Source organism: Mustela nigripes, chromosome 1 (assembly GCF_022355385.1).
Source record: "Mustela nigripes isolate SB6536 chromosome 1, MUSNIG.SB6536, whole genome shotgun sequence".
NCBI classification, from domain to species: Eukaryota; Metazoa; Chordata; class Mammalia; order Carnivora; family Mustelidae; genus Mustela; species Mustela nigripes.
In genome coordinates, this window is record NC_081557.1 from 108,918,556 (window position 1) to 108,934,725 (window position 16,170).

The following is a 16,170-nucleotide window of genomic DNA, read 5'->3' on the forward strand; positions in this document are numbered from 1 at the left end:
CGTCAGCGTCTCTTGGGAACAGTTGGCAGATGGAATAGAATTAAACATACGGATTTGATTGCTAATTCTGCAGCGGACTCTGGGCAGCAGACACCAATAGGATACAGTATTTTCCCAGCACTCTGCGGGTGCCTGAACTGAATTTCCTTGCTCTGGGAGAGACTTCTGGGTAGCCTTTTGGGGTCCGCTCGGTGGGTGGGCATTGTGCCCACCTGTTGTGCTGGGATGTTTGTCCACACCATGATCCGGGAGCCCTGCACACACTCATTGTTGCCCTGCCCTGTATTGCACCTTCCTCAAAGGCGAGCTTGGCAAAATGCTTTCGAGTGGACGAATCAGTATATTTCACTTTATCTTCTCCTGTCTGTAAAGTGCATGTATTTTTGACACGGGAAGAATTTGTTTTTTTCTTTACTTGTTTATTTTTAAAGTAAGATCGGTGCCCAATGTGGGGCTTGAACACACGACCCTGAGATCAGGAGTCACATACTCTGCCGGCGGAGCCAGCCACTTGTTCTTTGGTTATGAGAAATACTGAGAAAGGAGGACGGGGGATCCGGGTCGGGTGGGAGGCCGGCGGCCCCGTGATGCTGCAGGTCCTCAGGCTGGGCAGGACGTGCAGGGAGGTCAGAGGTCTACCCGCCAGGCTCCGCTGGCTCCCTTTGCTTTTCTTGCGGGGCGCCCCAGTTTTCTGTCTGAAAAGAGAGGCGCCAGCTCCCAGCTCCGTGTGCCCTCCGCGCAGGGCCCCTGCCGCTCCTGTCATTCGATCCTGCAAGCTCACCGGAGGCAGTGCAGGCATTTTCCACTCTCGGGCCACCCTCCTCCCCTCGAGAGGGGAGCCACACAACGAGGTGGGCTCATCCTGATTTGTCTTCTTAGGGGCACGTTTGCACCAAGGGGCTTACCCCTCACTCCCTTCCAGCCTTGCTGAGAGCTTAGGGAGCCTGTTTAGTGCAAATAAAGCGTTTGTATCACGGGCCTGGAGCCCTCCTGTAGAACTGCCCTTCTGGAGCTGGAGATTTGCTCAGTCACACAGTGAGTGGCAGAACCAGGCCCGAGACCCAGATCTCTCAATTTCCGCTCCAGAGTGCTTGGGTAACCCGCCCAGAGGCTCATGCTGGTCCTTGGCCTTGCTGCTTCTCGGACTTGTCTTCCAGGCTCCTCCTGCCTGCTGCTCCGGGCCTGGGCTGCCCCGGGTTGGGGGGCCGGGGTCCTCCTGACGCCCGGAGCGGCTCTCTGGGCTTCCTGCTTTCTCAAAGTGTGTCCTGCGAGGTGGATCTGTGAGACCGGGTTTCTGTTGCCCCAAACAAACAGGTAACAAGTGCCTTGTTAACCAGAATTCTCTCCAGCTCTTCTGAAGGACTTCCCAGAGCCTTTAATATGCTAATGGACATTCCAGATTTCCAAGAGTGGAGCATTAAAAGGCGAAGAATGGGAATTTATTATAAAGAAAAGGTGGGCAGGCCTTTTCTAGGCCTGAGCAGGAACTGAAACCCAGGACAGGAAAGGTGGTTTGTGAAATTCTTCATCTCTGTCTTCTTGGTTTGTTTTGGTTGTGCTTTTTAATCTCTGCCCTTTCTCTATGTCTTTTTCCTTCTGTCTACCCTCACACCAGCGCTTTTTTCAAAAAAACATCGTGGTAAAATATACGAACGTCGAACTCGACATCCTAACCGTGTTTAGGCTTTGTGGTCCCAAGCACATGTATAGCACTGTTCATCTTGCAAAAGCGAAACTCCCCGTGCAGGGAGAGCAACCCCATTCCCCTCCCCCAGCCCCTGGCAACCACCATTCTGCTTTCTGTTTCTATGGGTTTTTGGGTGACTCCAGTACCTCATGTTACGCGGAATCAAACTGTGTGTGTGTGTGTGTGTGTGAGAGAGAGAGAGAGAGAGAGAGAGAGAGAGAGCCTAGCTTATTTCACTCTGCGTCATAGCCTCCAGGTTCCCCCGAGCTGTAGCCTGTGCCAGAGTGTCATTCCTTTCTCAGGCCAAAGAATATTCCATAGTCTCTATGGATCCCTTTTTGTTTATTCATTCATCCAGCCAGGGACAGGCCCCTTGGGTGGTTTCCACTCAACCCCAGCTTCTTCTCTGGTCCACAGGTCACTAAGAAATGCCTGGCCCTGAGTTGCACCTTTTACAAGTAGAGTCACTGAAAAAGAAAAAAGAGGTTAAACTGGAGGGGGGGTGTCTCTCCGCTGTGGCCACTGTGTGACCCTCTCATCTTCTCTCAACCTGTCCCACAACCATGCTCACAGATTGGCCTCTCCTCTCTTCCCTCCGAGCTCCTTTGAAGCACATGGACAGTCTGTCCTTCTCCCCTATCTCCCACGTTCCTTGTTACTTACTTCCCCAGTGACTCTCCCTTCTGCATCCTGGTGCCCGATCGAGGGTGGGAGCTCCCTGTGGGCAGGTTGGGAAATGAAGGTCTTACCAGAGAGGATCTGGCCCCGAACTTGGCCACGGTGGGCCCAAAGGGGCCTTGACTGAGTCCTCCTCTGTGCTCAGGGGCCGCTGGCCTATGTCCCAAGCCTGTGTCATTAAATGTAGCCTCCCTTGAGTAGACCCCGGGACAGAGAGATACCCAGTTGTCCTTTTCTTGGCCACAGGGGGTGGCGCATTTTTTTTTTAAAGATTTTATTTATTTATTAGAGAGACAGAGATCACAAGTAGGCAGAGAGGCAGGCAGAGAGAGAGGAAGGGAAACAGGCTCCCCACTGAGCAGAGAGCCCAATGCAGGGCTCGATCCCAAGACCCTGAGATCATGACCTGAGCCGAAGGCAGAGGCTTAACCCACTGAGCCACCCAGGTGCTCCAGGGTGGCGCATTTTTGTTCAGTAAAATTTACTCCAGCTGTCTCACTCCTAATTTAAAAAGAAAGCGGTGAGGGGCTCCTGGGTGGCTCAGTCGTTAAGATCATGATCTTAGGGTCCTGGGATAGAGCCCCACATTGGTCTCCCTGATCCTTGGGAGGCATGCTTACCCCTCTCCCACTCCCTCTGCTTGTGTTCCCTCTGTCACTGTGTCTCTCCCTGTCAAATAAATTTTAAAAACTTTAAAAATAAAAAAATTTTAAAAATAAAAAGAAAGAGGTGAGAATCAATCCCAGCTTTCCCTTGTAAGTCTGAGGGCTGGCCAGTGTGAACAGCTTTGTCAAGGAAAGGGTGGGTAGGTAGGCCATCATTGCCTCCCAGTTCGAGTCAGGCCTTTCTCACGGTGACCTCAATCCCGAATGCTGCCAGCTCTCTGGGAGCTTGCTGGGGTAATTATTCTACAACCCAACATTGAGGAACCTGTTCTAGGTCCTAGCGCTGGAATTCAGACCAACAGGGTCAGAATGGCCTGCTCTAAAGCTTCCTGCCTCTGCCCCCTTCTGTATTCACTGCCTCCCCAACCACCCACTGTCACTTAACCCAGGTGCCCCCCCACTCCTGCCAAGTGTGGATGCAGGGCGCATCAGTGGGTTAAAGCCTCTGCCTTCGGCTCAGGTCAGGATCCCAGGGTCCTGGGATCGAGCCCCACATCGGGCTCTCTGCTCAGCGGGGAGCCTGCTTCCTCCGCTCTCTCTGCCTGCCTCTCTGCTTACTTGTGATTTCTGTCCAATAAAATCTTAAAAAAAAAAAAAGTAAAGAAAAGAAAGTGCTAGGGCTAGAGGGCCCCCTGTTTTTAGGGGTTCTCCAAAGGGAGTGATGATCAGAATCATCTGGGGAATTAAAAAAAAATTTAGAATCAACATGTGTTGGAGTGGTGCCCGGAGGGACATTTTTAAGCATTTCCCCGTGATTCTGGTAATCAGCCACTGTTCCAGCCCTTTCCTTCGTTTTCCTAGTGAGGACACTGAGGACCAAAGATATGAGATACCATGGCCAAGGCCACTGGCCCTGTAGGTGCCGGGGTCAGGTCAGAAACCAGCGTCTCAGCTCCTCATTCCGCGTCCCAAGTGTCTTCTCACACTGCTTGTAAGGGGCTCCTTTGTTTCCCCCCCCGGGACCCAAGGGAGGCCTTCGCCACAGGCCGGTCTTGCTGCCAGAGGCCAGAAACTGGGGCCGTGGGGGTGGAGAAGGCAGCCAGCTAGCTTCTGTGTCCATCCCGGGGGGCCTGTCCCCTGGGCACAGGACTGGCAGAAGTCAACCCCAGGGACAGGCTGCCTCAGCCCTGTGTGTAGCTCAGCGGATCACTGCTGGGCTTGAGCAATGCAGCAAAATGGGGACTTTTTTTAATCAATAGGGAATGGGTGGTGGGAGGAACGGGTAACTCTAGGAAAGCTACTCCTATTTTAGGGAGGAGTGAAATAAGAGCTCTAGTACCCCCTCACCCCTGTTGGTACCCTAAGTCGCGCACATTTGTTTGTCCATCCATTCGTTGGACAGACATTTATTGACCCCCTGGTGTGAGTTAGACGGTGTAATAAGCGTGGTAGATACATTATAAATAAGACAGTCCCTGCCCCCCCCCCCAGACCCCCAAGATGCTTAGACCTCTGCAGGGCTAGATAACTAGAACCACATCCTTTATTGTCATTAACATGTAACGTGTGACGATGGTCACAGAGATTTAATTATCTCAACGATTCTGTCACAGGAGACGATGAAGTGGGGAGGGGGGTCACTGTCTAGCCCAGGGGCACAATGGAAGTGATGGGATCTGGATTCCATCCCTGGTCCCTCTGCCCCCTCCTGCCTGGTGCTCCTGCTTTTCGTCAGGGGCAATTAAGGGGAAAAGCCCTGTGAGGCTGGGGGGTAGGGGGACTATGGAGCTTTCTTTGCTGTAAAATGTGAGCGATTTCAAGTGTCTTTGAGGATTTAGTGCCCTGGGTAGTCTCAGCCGTCCTGAGGCTGTGCTTGTGGACACTTTGTGCTCCCGTTCTTGGTTCGCCCCTGCCAGGAGCACCGACAGAGCAAAGTCAGGCCCCTCTAGGTTGACAGATTCCCACCTTCTCCTTCCCTTGCTCTGGTTTGCTTATAATGTGTCCCCCATTATGAAACCATCTCAAATACTTTTGGAATCATGTTAGAGTAGAAAACAGTTCAACAGAAAGGCACAGGGATACACTGACCCCATCCATTCCCACGCTGCACTCCCCACAAGTGGGCCCAGGTATGAGGCAGCTGCCAAGGGCTGGGCAGGGGGCATTTTCACCAGAAAACAAGGGGTAAAGTGCTGAGTTGTTTTGTTTTGTTTTTTTTTTTTTTTTTTTTAGGGGCGGGGGGGGGGGGACGGGGGGAGGGGCAGAGGGAGAGGGAGCAGCGGGCCCCACGCCAAACACAGGACCCATGTGGGGCTCTATCTTAGGACCCTGAGCCGAAACCAAGAGTCAGACACTTAACCATCTGAGCCACCCAGGCGCCGCAAGTGATGAGTTCTTTAATAAAGCTAAATTTAATTTAAAGAACAGTTTTTATGCCCTCTCTTGGCAAAATGACAAGTTGCCAATGATGTGCCCATTTTCTCTGTGGTTTTTACTAGCCGGTGACTTCTGAAAATGACCATTAATTTTAAAAATTTATTTTTTAGAACTCAAGTATAGTTAACATGGAGTGTTCTATTCGTTTGGAGAGTACAATATAGTGATTCAGCACTTCCATACATCACCCAGTGCCCATCACAATAAGTGGGCTCTTAATCCCTGTCACTGAGTTCCCCCATCCCCCACTCCCTCCCCTCTGGCAAACACCAGTTCGCTCTCTGTAGTTAAGAGGCTGTCCTTTTGTTTGTCTCTTTTTTCCTTTGTTTTTTTTTTCCTTTGTTTCTGAAATTCCACATATGAGTGTTAATTTAGATCATTGGTTTTCACGCTGTTCCTGTGTTCCTGTTCCTCGGAGCCCCAGAGTTGCTGGGTTGCTGGGGGGACAGGAAGTGAAGAGAGCCCAATCCCGCCCCCTTCTCAATTAGAGAAATTCTTTTTCCATTTTACATATTAGCTTTGAGTATGATTCTGTTTTGGTGGTAAAAGGATATCCCTGCTCACGGTCGGAGACCCTCTCCTCTAGACTGTGTGTTGAGGGGAGTGGAGGTAGGCATGATGTTGCAGGACTGGGCTTGGGTGGGTCTTTCACGGGGTAGATATTATCTCCTGGACCAATCAGGGTTCTCCAGCGACACCAAACCAGGAGACAGAGAGAGACAGAAAGAGTTAATCTGTTTCACTCAGTCTAATTTAATGATTTAAGTGTTAATCTCCTCTATGAAAATACCTCCATAGCAACATTTAGACTAGTGCTTGGCTGTAGTTGGAGCCATTGTGGGGACCATGGTCTTGCTACGTTGACACACAGATTAACTGTATACCCACTTAAGAGCCTTGGTCATCGGATAAGGTAACAGAGATGGGGAAAGCCGGGCTTCTGCCTCAAGGAGACAAGGGTGCACACAGGAGGAGATTAGGAACAGGACTATTTATTTGTAAGTGCTAATTTCTAAAGACAAAATATAAAATGCATTTAGAGGAGCTGTGGGCTGAGGTCTGGAGGACCCCTGGGAGATTCCTGGTGGCGGCTGAACAGGCATGGAGGTCTTCGATGAGTGAGGACATAGACTTTAGGACCAGAGGGGCAACCACAGGATAAGAACACTCCCCATGAGTTCATGAAGGGTTTCACATACCGTGTTTCATGCGACGTTTGTGACCATCCTGTTTTTTTTAATGGGGGGAGGGTGGTGGTCCCATGGTCCAGAGAGGTTAAGGGATTCCTCAGGGGTCACACAGCTTGACGGTGATAGGGTCCATCTTCCTGTTTCATATCCTGCCCCCAACCTTCTTCCCTCCTGCCGGCCATAATGGAATCCTTGCGAACAAAGGTGCTTACTTGGTGGGGGGTGGGGGAAGGGCGGTGGGCGGCAGGGAGCGTACTCCAGGAAGGAGGGAATCAGTGTTTTCCTCACGGAGGAATCCCGTGAAAATGAAAATAGACAGTTGGCTCTTACTGTCTCCCTGGGTTGTGTGTGTGTGTTTATCCTCTTTACCATCCGTGTTAACTTCTACCTTTTTTATTTCCTTGCCTTCCCCCAGACACGAATGCAGAGTTTGAATCCAGATCCCAAAGCGCAGTACACGAGTGTCTACGGAGCCCTCAAGAAAATCATTCGGACTGAAGGCTTCTGGAGGCCCCTGCGAGGCCTCAACGTGATGATGCTGGGCGCAGGGCCGGCCCACGCCTTGTATTTTGCCTGCTATGAAAACATGAAAAGGACTTTAAATGCCGTTTTCCACCACCAAGGAAACAGCCACCTAGCCAACGGTATTTTGAAAGCGTTTGTCTGGAGTTAGAGAGCTCTCTCCTTCAACAGACCCTTCCCCAGGGTTCTCCTCCCTGTGACCCAGCATCCTGACGCCTCATCTCCGCTGCGCTTGCTTACGAATAAAGAACTCTCGAGTCGTGTGTGCACACACACCCAAACACACGCGCACGCGCACACACACGTGCACACACACATGCGCTTTTTCTCTTCCCCTCCTTCGCTTTCTAAAGCCTGGGGGAAGTCGGTGACAGAGGTGTTTCAGTTTACATTGTTGCGTGGGTTTTTTCATTTTTTTTTTTAAGACATTGAAAAGCAATTAATAATCAGATCTAGGAAAAAAAACAAAACCCTGAATAGAAACAAAACTTTACAATGCTGGATTCAAAAAAAAAAATTATCTGGACAGCTTCTCTGAGACTATTTAAAAACTGGTTCAACAGGTCTCTGCAACGTCAAGATCTAACTAAGCTTTAAAAGGTCAAGAAGTTTTATGGCTGACAAAGGATTTGCTGCAGCACAGGCCATCTTTCCCACCTTAAGCCTCTGGGAAAATGGGGATTTCACCCCCATTCTCTTCTGTTGGTCTCGATTGCATCTGTCTGCGAGCAAGGGCTGGAGTAGTTTTCCTTTGTTGTTTTGAGGGGAAGTGGCGGGGAGGGGGCTTGGGTTGGGCGGCGGCGGGCGGGCAGGCGGCGGGCAGGTGAACGGCTCCTACGTCTGGCTCAGCGGGTTCAGCGGTGGCTCTTTCTTTGCCTTCTCCTGTGGGTTTTGCTTTTGATGGTTTTTGTGTCACATGGAATAAGGTGTCCTTACTTTAACAAAACTCATTTTTCAACACCGAAGACATAGAGTGACTGGCAGCAGCTTCCCCCCCACCCCCGCCCCTTTCTTTTGTGCTACTAAGAGAGAACCCGAAAGCATCCCTTCCATCAGCAAACCTTGGCTGGTTTGCAGACATTTCTTCTGCTTTAAAAAAAAAAAAATGGGCCCCTGGTTGCATTTTTCAAGACAGTCCCTAAGGATCACATTCTGATGCTGTTCCCCGAGTCCATGGCCTTGGGGTTTGCCTCTTGGTGAAACTGCCGTATGTAATGGTTTAGTCCCTTGGAGTCACTGACGCCCTTGGAGGTGGTTGGATGGAACACAGTTCTGCCCAGTGCTGTTCCTGTTTTGCCACGATTTTTATGCTCTGGTTGCATTTTGTTTGACCTTTCTGGTGGTAATCGTGATTGTGTGCAGAAGGGGAGGGAGGGGGCTTTATCCGCATTTCTGAAGCGTTATCCTGGGTTGCTCATTCCTCCCAGCTTCTGGTGCTAATTTTACTTGCTGGGCAGTGTCACCTGCCCAGGGAGGGAAACCAAACCCTAAAACAAAATTCCAGGTCTGAATTAGCCTTTAGAAGTTCCTGGTTCTTGAGGCCAGGCCAGATGAGAGCCTCAGGATGGGGTCTGCCATCTCCCGAGACAGGTCATTGATTTGCAAACCAACCCTGGAAATCTGCCCTATGCAGAGCTTCCTGCCTGTGTTCTTGAAAATGCCTGGATTTTATTAAGGATATTTCTTTTTAAATTTCTTTTCTTTTTCTCCCCTTTGTTCTCCCCTTGGCTATATATATAATATCCTCCCCTTTGTTTGCCCCAGCTCCAGAGCAGAGTAAGTTGATTTGTAGACAAAGGTAAAGGACAGGAGAATGGAAATCTGGACAGTTTTCCACTGGGAAAAGCCACGAAGTGTAGTTTCTGGGTATCCTCGGCCATCGGCAGGTCTAACCTTTCCCAGCATTGACTTCACATCCGCAGGATGAAAATGTGGCCAGTGGTGCCGTTTTCCCCCCAACAACTCAATCATCACCTTCCGTTTTGAAGAGTCCATGCTCACCTGGGAGCAGCTGGGCATAGATTTGGCTTCTCAGAAATCTCTGTGCAGGGCTCTGTCTGATTTTAAGTTCCAGGAACTTCCTCAGAACACCCGGTCGCAGAGGGTAATTTTCTGGAGTTTGTTTTGCAGGGATAGCTGGAAGTATGGCCACTCTGCTCCACGATGCGGTAATGAATCCAGCAGAAGGTAATGCTTCATGGTCCCCAGGGAATGGCAGGAGGGGATGGGCGAAGGGGCCGGAAAAATGGTGGTGGGGGGAGGCAGAAGGTCGGGGAAGGGGACTTCCGGCCCCCAGTCAGAATAAGCAGAATTCTTTACCATGTTAGCGAAGGCCTCGAAAAGGGGCTGAGCATTGGAGCCTATGGTGCTCCTGTTCTCTTGGACAGAGAGGGGGGCTGTGATCTCTGGGCCAGCAGCAGCGTCAGCGTCTCCTGGGACCATGTTAGGAATGCTAATTCAAGTCCCACCCCAGACCTGCTAAATTGGAGTCTCTGGGGGTAGAGACAGGGAGTCTGTCTTAACGAGCTCCCTTAGCTAGTCCTTGGCACTCCTGTAAAACCTGTGTGTACGTGTACGTGTGTGTACAGGCACGTACACACACACACACACACACATATGCACAGGCCCTTGTCATCTTTTATCAATCCTAGACAAATTTAGGGGGAAGCTATCAAAAGCCATTCACTAGGGCTTGGGTTCAATTGGCTTTTTTAAAAATCTGAAATTAGCATGGACCATCTCGAACATACGCAGATACAGAGAGAGGAGGGTTAGGAATGCCTCACTCTACTTGTGCTTTAACCTTGGGCCATCTTGGCTTAGCCAGCTTCTCCCACATTATCTTTTTTTATTATTATTGGAATTTGGGAAGCACTGGAAAACAGTTGTCAGCCATGCAGATGTGAGTCCTTAACCAACCCAGGTCTGCAAAGCAAGGAGCTCGGGGGCCTGGTCCCGGGTGTCCGCCCAGCTGGGTTATTCTCGGTGTGACATGTAGGACCCTCTCAACATTTCTCCCCATCTGAAAAATGGTCCCTTGCCAGAAGGGAAAATCGGAGGTAAAATGTCAGCATTTCAAGTCTGGGGTTACAAGTTTGTCTGGTTTTGTCTTTTGCTGCGAACATTTCTTACTTGTGCTCAGCTGCCTCCCATTCCCTAGCAGACAGGGGATCTGCTCTGACCTGCAGGGGTCTGATGGGCCAGACTGGGAGAGGTGGGCTTTGTGTTTGTGTGGAAGGCAGTGCATTCAGGAACCTGGTCGGTGACCAGTTAATTACCCCATGTCAAGCCGGCAAGAGTTTTGCTCTTTTTCAGAGAGAAACAAGTGAAGTTCAGCTCCCTCTCTTCTCTTTGACATATTGATTTAAAGACTTCATTTCTCTAAAGGCAAGCACACTGCATGTGTTCACTTGGCAGTGCGTGGGGGCTATGAGGACTCAAGCCTGAGGCCCTCCCATTGCCTCATAGCCTTTGAACCCGCAGTTCTGCTTTTTAAGCCAGGGTCTTCATTGGAGTTTATCCCTGAATTTAGGCTCACATAATTCCCGTATATCTTCTAAGAGTGCTGTGACATACAGAAGCTAACAGCCCTGTGTACCATCCACATACAGGGAACAAAATGCGGGACCCACGTGCAGCTGGGAGAGCAAAGAGACCAGGGGAGGGGAGCGAGGGGCGGGAGGGCGGGATTGAGTTTGGCCGCAGGTGTGATGCTGAAAGCCTCCCGGATCTGGGGGATCAGATCCTCGAATCTAGTCTGCCTGGTTTGGGGATTCCCCCCCACCACCTTATGTGGGCTGCAGGCAGGAGAAGCCGAGCACAGATCCTGGGGTCACCTCTGTAAACGGGAGAGCTTGGAGCGGGCTCAGGTTCCTCGGGCTGGGGCCACGCGCCTGCTTGTTCTCTGGGACCTGTGTTGCTAGTGTGTCTAAACTTGCTTGTTTCTCTTTATGGCTTGGCCGCCCTGTTTTACTCCGACCCCGGGGTGGCGCCAAACCCAATCTACTACCCACCTGCCTGCCGGCGGCCCTGACCGCAGTGGTGAAGCAGCGCCTACAGATGTACGACTCGCCGCACCGGTCCGCCCTCCGCTGCGTCTGGACAGTTTGGAGGACCGAGGGCTTGGGGGCCTTCTACCGGAGCTACACCACGCAGCTGACCATGAACATTCCTTTCCAGTCCATCCACTTTATCACCTACGAGTTCCTGCAGGAGCAGGTCAACCCCCACCGGGGCTACAACCCACAGTCCCATATCATCTCGGGCGGGCTGGCCGGGGCCCTGGCCGCCGCCGCCACCACGCCCCTGGACGTCTGTAAGACCCTCCTCAACACTCAGGAGAACATGGCTCTCAACCTGGCCAACATCAGCGGCCGGCTGTCGGGCATGGCCAATGCCTTCAGGATGGTGTACCAGCTCAATGGCCTCCCTGGCTACTTCAAAGGCATGCAGGCCCGCATCATCTACCAGATGCCCTCCACTGCCATTTCCTGGTCCGTCTACGAGTTCTTCAAGTACTTTCTCACCAAGCACAAGCTGGAGAGTCGAACTCCATACTAAAGGAACAGGCGTGGGCAGTGATTCCAGAATCTTTTATTTGTCAAAGGCTTTGCCTGCCTGCTTCCATTCCCTTGTCCTCACACCAAGGTCATTTTGGGTGTTGGCAGGGTGGGCCCTCTGCTCCCTGACGCCTGAGAGAGCAGGGGGAGTGAGGGGGAGGCGATGGGACAGCCGCTTACCAGAAGGCCGTCCGCAGAGGTGGTAGGTGGGGAAAGACTTCAGATGGGGAACAAGGGGTGGCTTTTGCTCTCCCTCCCCTGACAGGAATGTAGCTTTTCCACCTCCCTGTAGCCGTTGCCTGCCCTAAGATCGCAGCTCACACGGGAGGGGAGAAAAATATGCAGCGACTGAAAACATTAAAGAAAAAAAGAATTCTGTATATAAAAGTTCTAGTACACAAACAGTACAAACTAGATGGATAATGTTTATCCTTTATTTTTCTATGTAGAAGTTTTTGGGGTGTGTGTGTGTGTGTGTGTATGTGCGCACGCGTGTGCACGCGCGTGCATATAAATAAGTGGTACAGCTGGGAATATCAAGCTGTTTTTAAAAAAAAAAAAAAAAAGAGGGCTGATTTCTTCTGTTGGGTTAAGTGAAAAGGCACCAAAGTGATAAATTGCTGAATGTGGCCTAAAATTGTGTGGAGCCCCCAGATGGAAGTTTCACTTGAATGTAAAATAATAAAGTTTATATTTTGAATTTCTCTTTTCGTGGGGGGTGGGGAGGTATGTTGCAAACAAAATCAAAATAATGATATATTACTCTCAGCTACTTTTTTTTCTCCTTCTATTCAATTAATCACCTGCGTGTGCCTTTTCCTCCTGTCTTTCCTGAAAATTCCAGGGCCAAAAATCCGGCTCTAGGGCATTTTCTCTTGCCGTAGGCACAGATGCTGTCCCACCTAATGGTGGCAGGATCGGTCACATTGGAGGACAGTGGCCCCCAGCAGGACTGGGAGGACTAGCCTCACTCCTGCTGACACTTCCGCGCTGTGAGTGGTGTGATGTCTGCCTCCCTGGGCCAGCACTTAGCTCTTGAAATGCCAAGGTTTTATGACTTGTTGGGCAGGCAGTTGGGATAAGGCCTCCCTAGGACTTCTGCTTCGACCTTTAACTCTGGCACCCCAGCTGTTGTGTGTGTGTGTGTACTAAATCTGTTTCCCTGTGCGGTTTCAGGGATTTTTTTAAAAACAGCAAGTATGCCTCTGACATGTGTCCATCCCTCTGCCCACCATTAGTTCACAGGGCACGAAGCCTCTCACCTCGCAGGGACAGAGGCCAGGCCCTCTGACCAAGCCCAGCTGCTGAAGTGAGACCCAGACCCACGTGTCCGAGTCAGGGCGCCTCTCCAGAGCTATCTTCAGCCTCACTTGTCTGCATCAGCTGAGAACTCGAGGCCTAACTGCCTTGTTTTCTGAAAAGGTGCATCTGAGCCAGACGATCACTAAGAAAAGCTTGTTTTCCCTGGCCATGTCCTTTGATTGACCGCCAGGCATCTCCAAGGGAAGCCTAAATGGCTTCACGGTTTCCTTCTGGAGCTCTTTAAAAAGGAGCAGGAAGAACATGTATATTCAATCTCGTGGGCCTGGCCTTGACCTTTAGCTTTTGCCCTTTGCCCCTGACCTGCCCCATGGTCAATGTAGCGCCCCTGACTGAGGCTCAGACCCACGGTCCTTTGGAGGAGCCAAGAACTCCAGGTGGCAGTGGGACAGTTTTCATCTTGAGACCCTGCATGCTGCCTTCAGGAGTCATTTTGAGGTCAGAGACAGAAGGATGCCCAATCAAGCAGCTCCCACGTGTGCTCCACAAGCAGGACCTTGCTCCTGGGCTGGGAGGGCTGCGCTGCTGGTTTCCTTTGGAGTTAACTACTCCCTGCCCGCTGCCAGTTGGAAACCAGGTGCAGCAAGCTTCTGTCCCACGTGGGGGTGCAAAATGCCGGTGGAAACCGTGGTGGTCTGGGAAGTCTTTACATCCCCTACTCAAATATTCTGTCCATAACTGTTAGATTCTGCAAAAGGAAGAAAACTAGAGAGAATTCTGGAATAGTTACCCAGCCACCCTTTCTCGTCCTCTTAAAATGTGCCACTCTGAGGTGCCTGTGTGGCTCAGGGGGTTAAAGCCTCTGCTTTCAGCTCAGGTCATGATCCCAGGGTCCTGGGATCGAGCCCCGTATTGGACTCTCTGCTCAGTGGGGAGCCTGCTTCCTCCACTCACTCTCTGCCTACTTGTGATCTCTGTCTGTCAAATGAATAAATAAAATCTTAAAAAAAAAAAGTGCCACTCTGCTGCTACAAAGTATTCTTTCTTACAGGATTTTGTTTTCGATGGTATTCAGAAAACAAACTTAACTTCTCTGGGAAAACTCTGGGTAAGGGACGCAAGAAGGAGAGGCAGGAAGGCGGTGTAAGACTCTGTGGACTGAGCTGGAAGGTCTGCCCGTGGCTTTCCTCACTGTGTGGATAGGATTGGTTGGGAAATGGGGTGACACCCCCTGTCCTGCCTTCCCCACTGGACCTTTATGAGGCTGGATGAGCTGTGTATCCAACAGGGTTTTGGAAGTGGTGAAGCACTAAACTAATGTAAGTGGTCTCAATGTTTTGAGAATTGATTTTCCCCCTTGATCTGTGCTCCTCTGTGCAGGCTATAGTCCATTTGTCAATGGGGACTTTGACATTGAGAAGTAACTGAATAAGCAAACGTTCTTACCACCCCCAGTGATGACCAGCTTGACATAATCATGGCACGTGCTTGGTCTTCTGTATATTTGGGGTGACCTCTGCAGTCAGGCATGCCTCTCGAGTGTAGAGCGTGTGCACACAGGCAGGAACTCTTATGCCCAGACCAAGATGGGAGATGGAGTCCCTTGTAGGTCAGAGTTTCATTTTAGCATAAAAAATGGATTTTTCTCAGATGTGATACAGCTTCAATCCTCAACTCCTTTTTTCTTAACTTTGGGTTGAATCTAGCTATTGACTGGCCTATAGTCCTTCCGTGTTTGTGTTCTATTTCTGGTTTTTTTTTTTTTTAATTTTTTTATGATGTCTTATTCTAAGCGCCGTCCTCCAAAGTCCCCCTAAAGCAGCATCTCTAACACATTGTTACACCCATAAGGTCTTATTTAACTTTATATTTAAAGATGGATTTTGTCTGTTAAATGCAAATGTGCCGCTGCTTCCTGCCTGTAAGACGCGCAGTGTCTTTCAGGGTGAGCGTGTGTTTCCTAGGTGCCTGGAGCAAATCACATGGTAGCTGCCTCCAGTTGTTGCCGGCTCTTTGGAACAGGAACAAGTGTGTGTTTATGTGCGGGGTATTTCAGATATGCTGCTCTAGTCATGACACTGGAGCTAGAGAAAATAAAGCCTTGATCTTTGAAGCGTTGTGGGCTCTGTGGCGGGAATATTGAAAAAAGGAGAAGAGTGGATGGAGAGAAGGAGCCTGATTTGGGGGTGTTGGTGCCTCATTCAGCCTTGCTCATGAAGAACCAGGTCCAGGGCTGTGGTAGAAAGTGCCAGGTCAGCTCTCTTAGAGATGGGAGCAGATCATCATGTCGGGCAACCAGGACGGTCACGTTATCATGCCCCAGGTGAGGGCCGAGGGCCACCTCTAGCTTTGCTCTCCAGAGAAGGAAGGTGGCAGTTTCTCCTCTTAGTGTAAGAGTGTGAGCGTGACAGGCTGCGAGTGTATGGTGTGAGCAGCCCTGGTACCTGGCACATGCCTGTTACACACACACACACACACACACACACACACACACACATATCCTCTATGCAGAGGTTCAATCAGGGTCCTTCATGGAAGGCCCAAGAGTGAACAGAATCCTCACACAGTTCCCAGATAACTAAGCCTTTTCTGGAGGTAGGAGAGGGGTGGAGGGAAGAAGGTCTCAGACCCCTTTGAAAAACCAGGGACAAGTCTTGACGCTTCACACAGCTTGGAGGTCGTTGAACCTGCTGGCAGCATCGCCACAGAAAGCTTCAGCGAGGTTGGAGAGTCAGACTTGAGACCCGGTCTGAGAACTAGCCACCAGCAAGGGTGCGGGAAGTGGGTAGAGGGATGAGAGAACACGGAAGGCTTGAGGTAAACTCACAGCTACGTCATTTTACCAAAGGCCAACCCCGTGCTTTGCAAAGCTGACCTGTGGCTTGTGGCTGCTCCCACTGCTCGGGGTGCTCGGGGGGGGGGGGGGGGGGGGGGCAGGTACGGGAGGGCGTGACTGCAGTGCCTATATAGCCATTTGGCAGACGATTGTCATTTCCCTGCCCCTCAGGCTGGAGGGCATCCCATAAGCAGAGCACTGTGCCTGGTGTGGGGGTTGGGGAGGGGAAAGAGAGCCAGGTATAAGCTGCGGTTCCTGCCCTGTCTGGCCTTAACCCACTAGGGGAATACAAGAGAGGTCTAGGAGGGGTGGCTGGGTGGCTCAGTCGTTAAGCGTCTGCCTTTGGCTCAGGTCATGTTCCTTGGGGTCTTGGGATCGAGTCCCACACAGCAGGGAG

At 50.9% G+C, this 16,170-nt stretch overlaps 1 protein-coding gene across 4 annotated transcripts in view; it reads left to right on the forward strand.

Moving 5' to 3' along the window:
* The window catches only part of SLC25A37 (solute carrier family 25 member 37), a 36,034-nt gene extending 24,236 nt beyond the window's left edge, over nt 1-11,798 (forward strand). The window contains exons 2-4 of one of the 4 annotated variants that reach the window (XM_059371898.1): nt 7,012-7,240; nt 9,249-9,305; nt 11,158-11,798. In XM_059371898.1, coding sequence (XP_059227881.1) covers nt 7,012-7,240; nt 9,249-9,305; nt 11,158-11,678 — 807 coding nt within the window. In that variant the 3' untranslated portion in view covers nt 11,679-11,798. The other 3 variants (XM_059371926.1, XM_059371908.1, XM_059371916.1) reach the window with 3 other exon arrangements.
* The last annotated feature ends 4,372 nt before the right edge of the window (nt 11,799-16,170 follow it).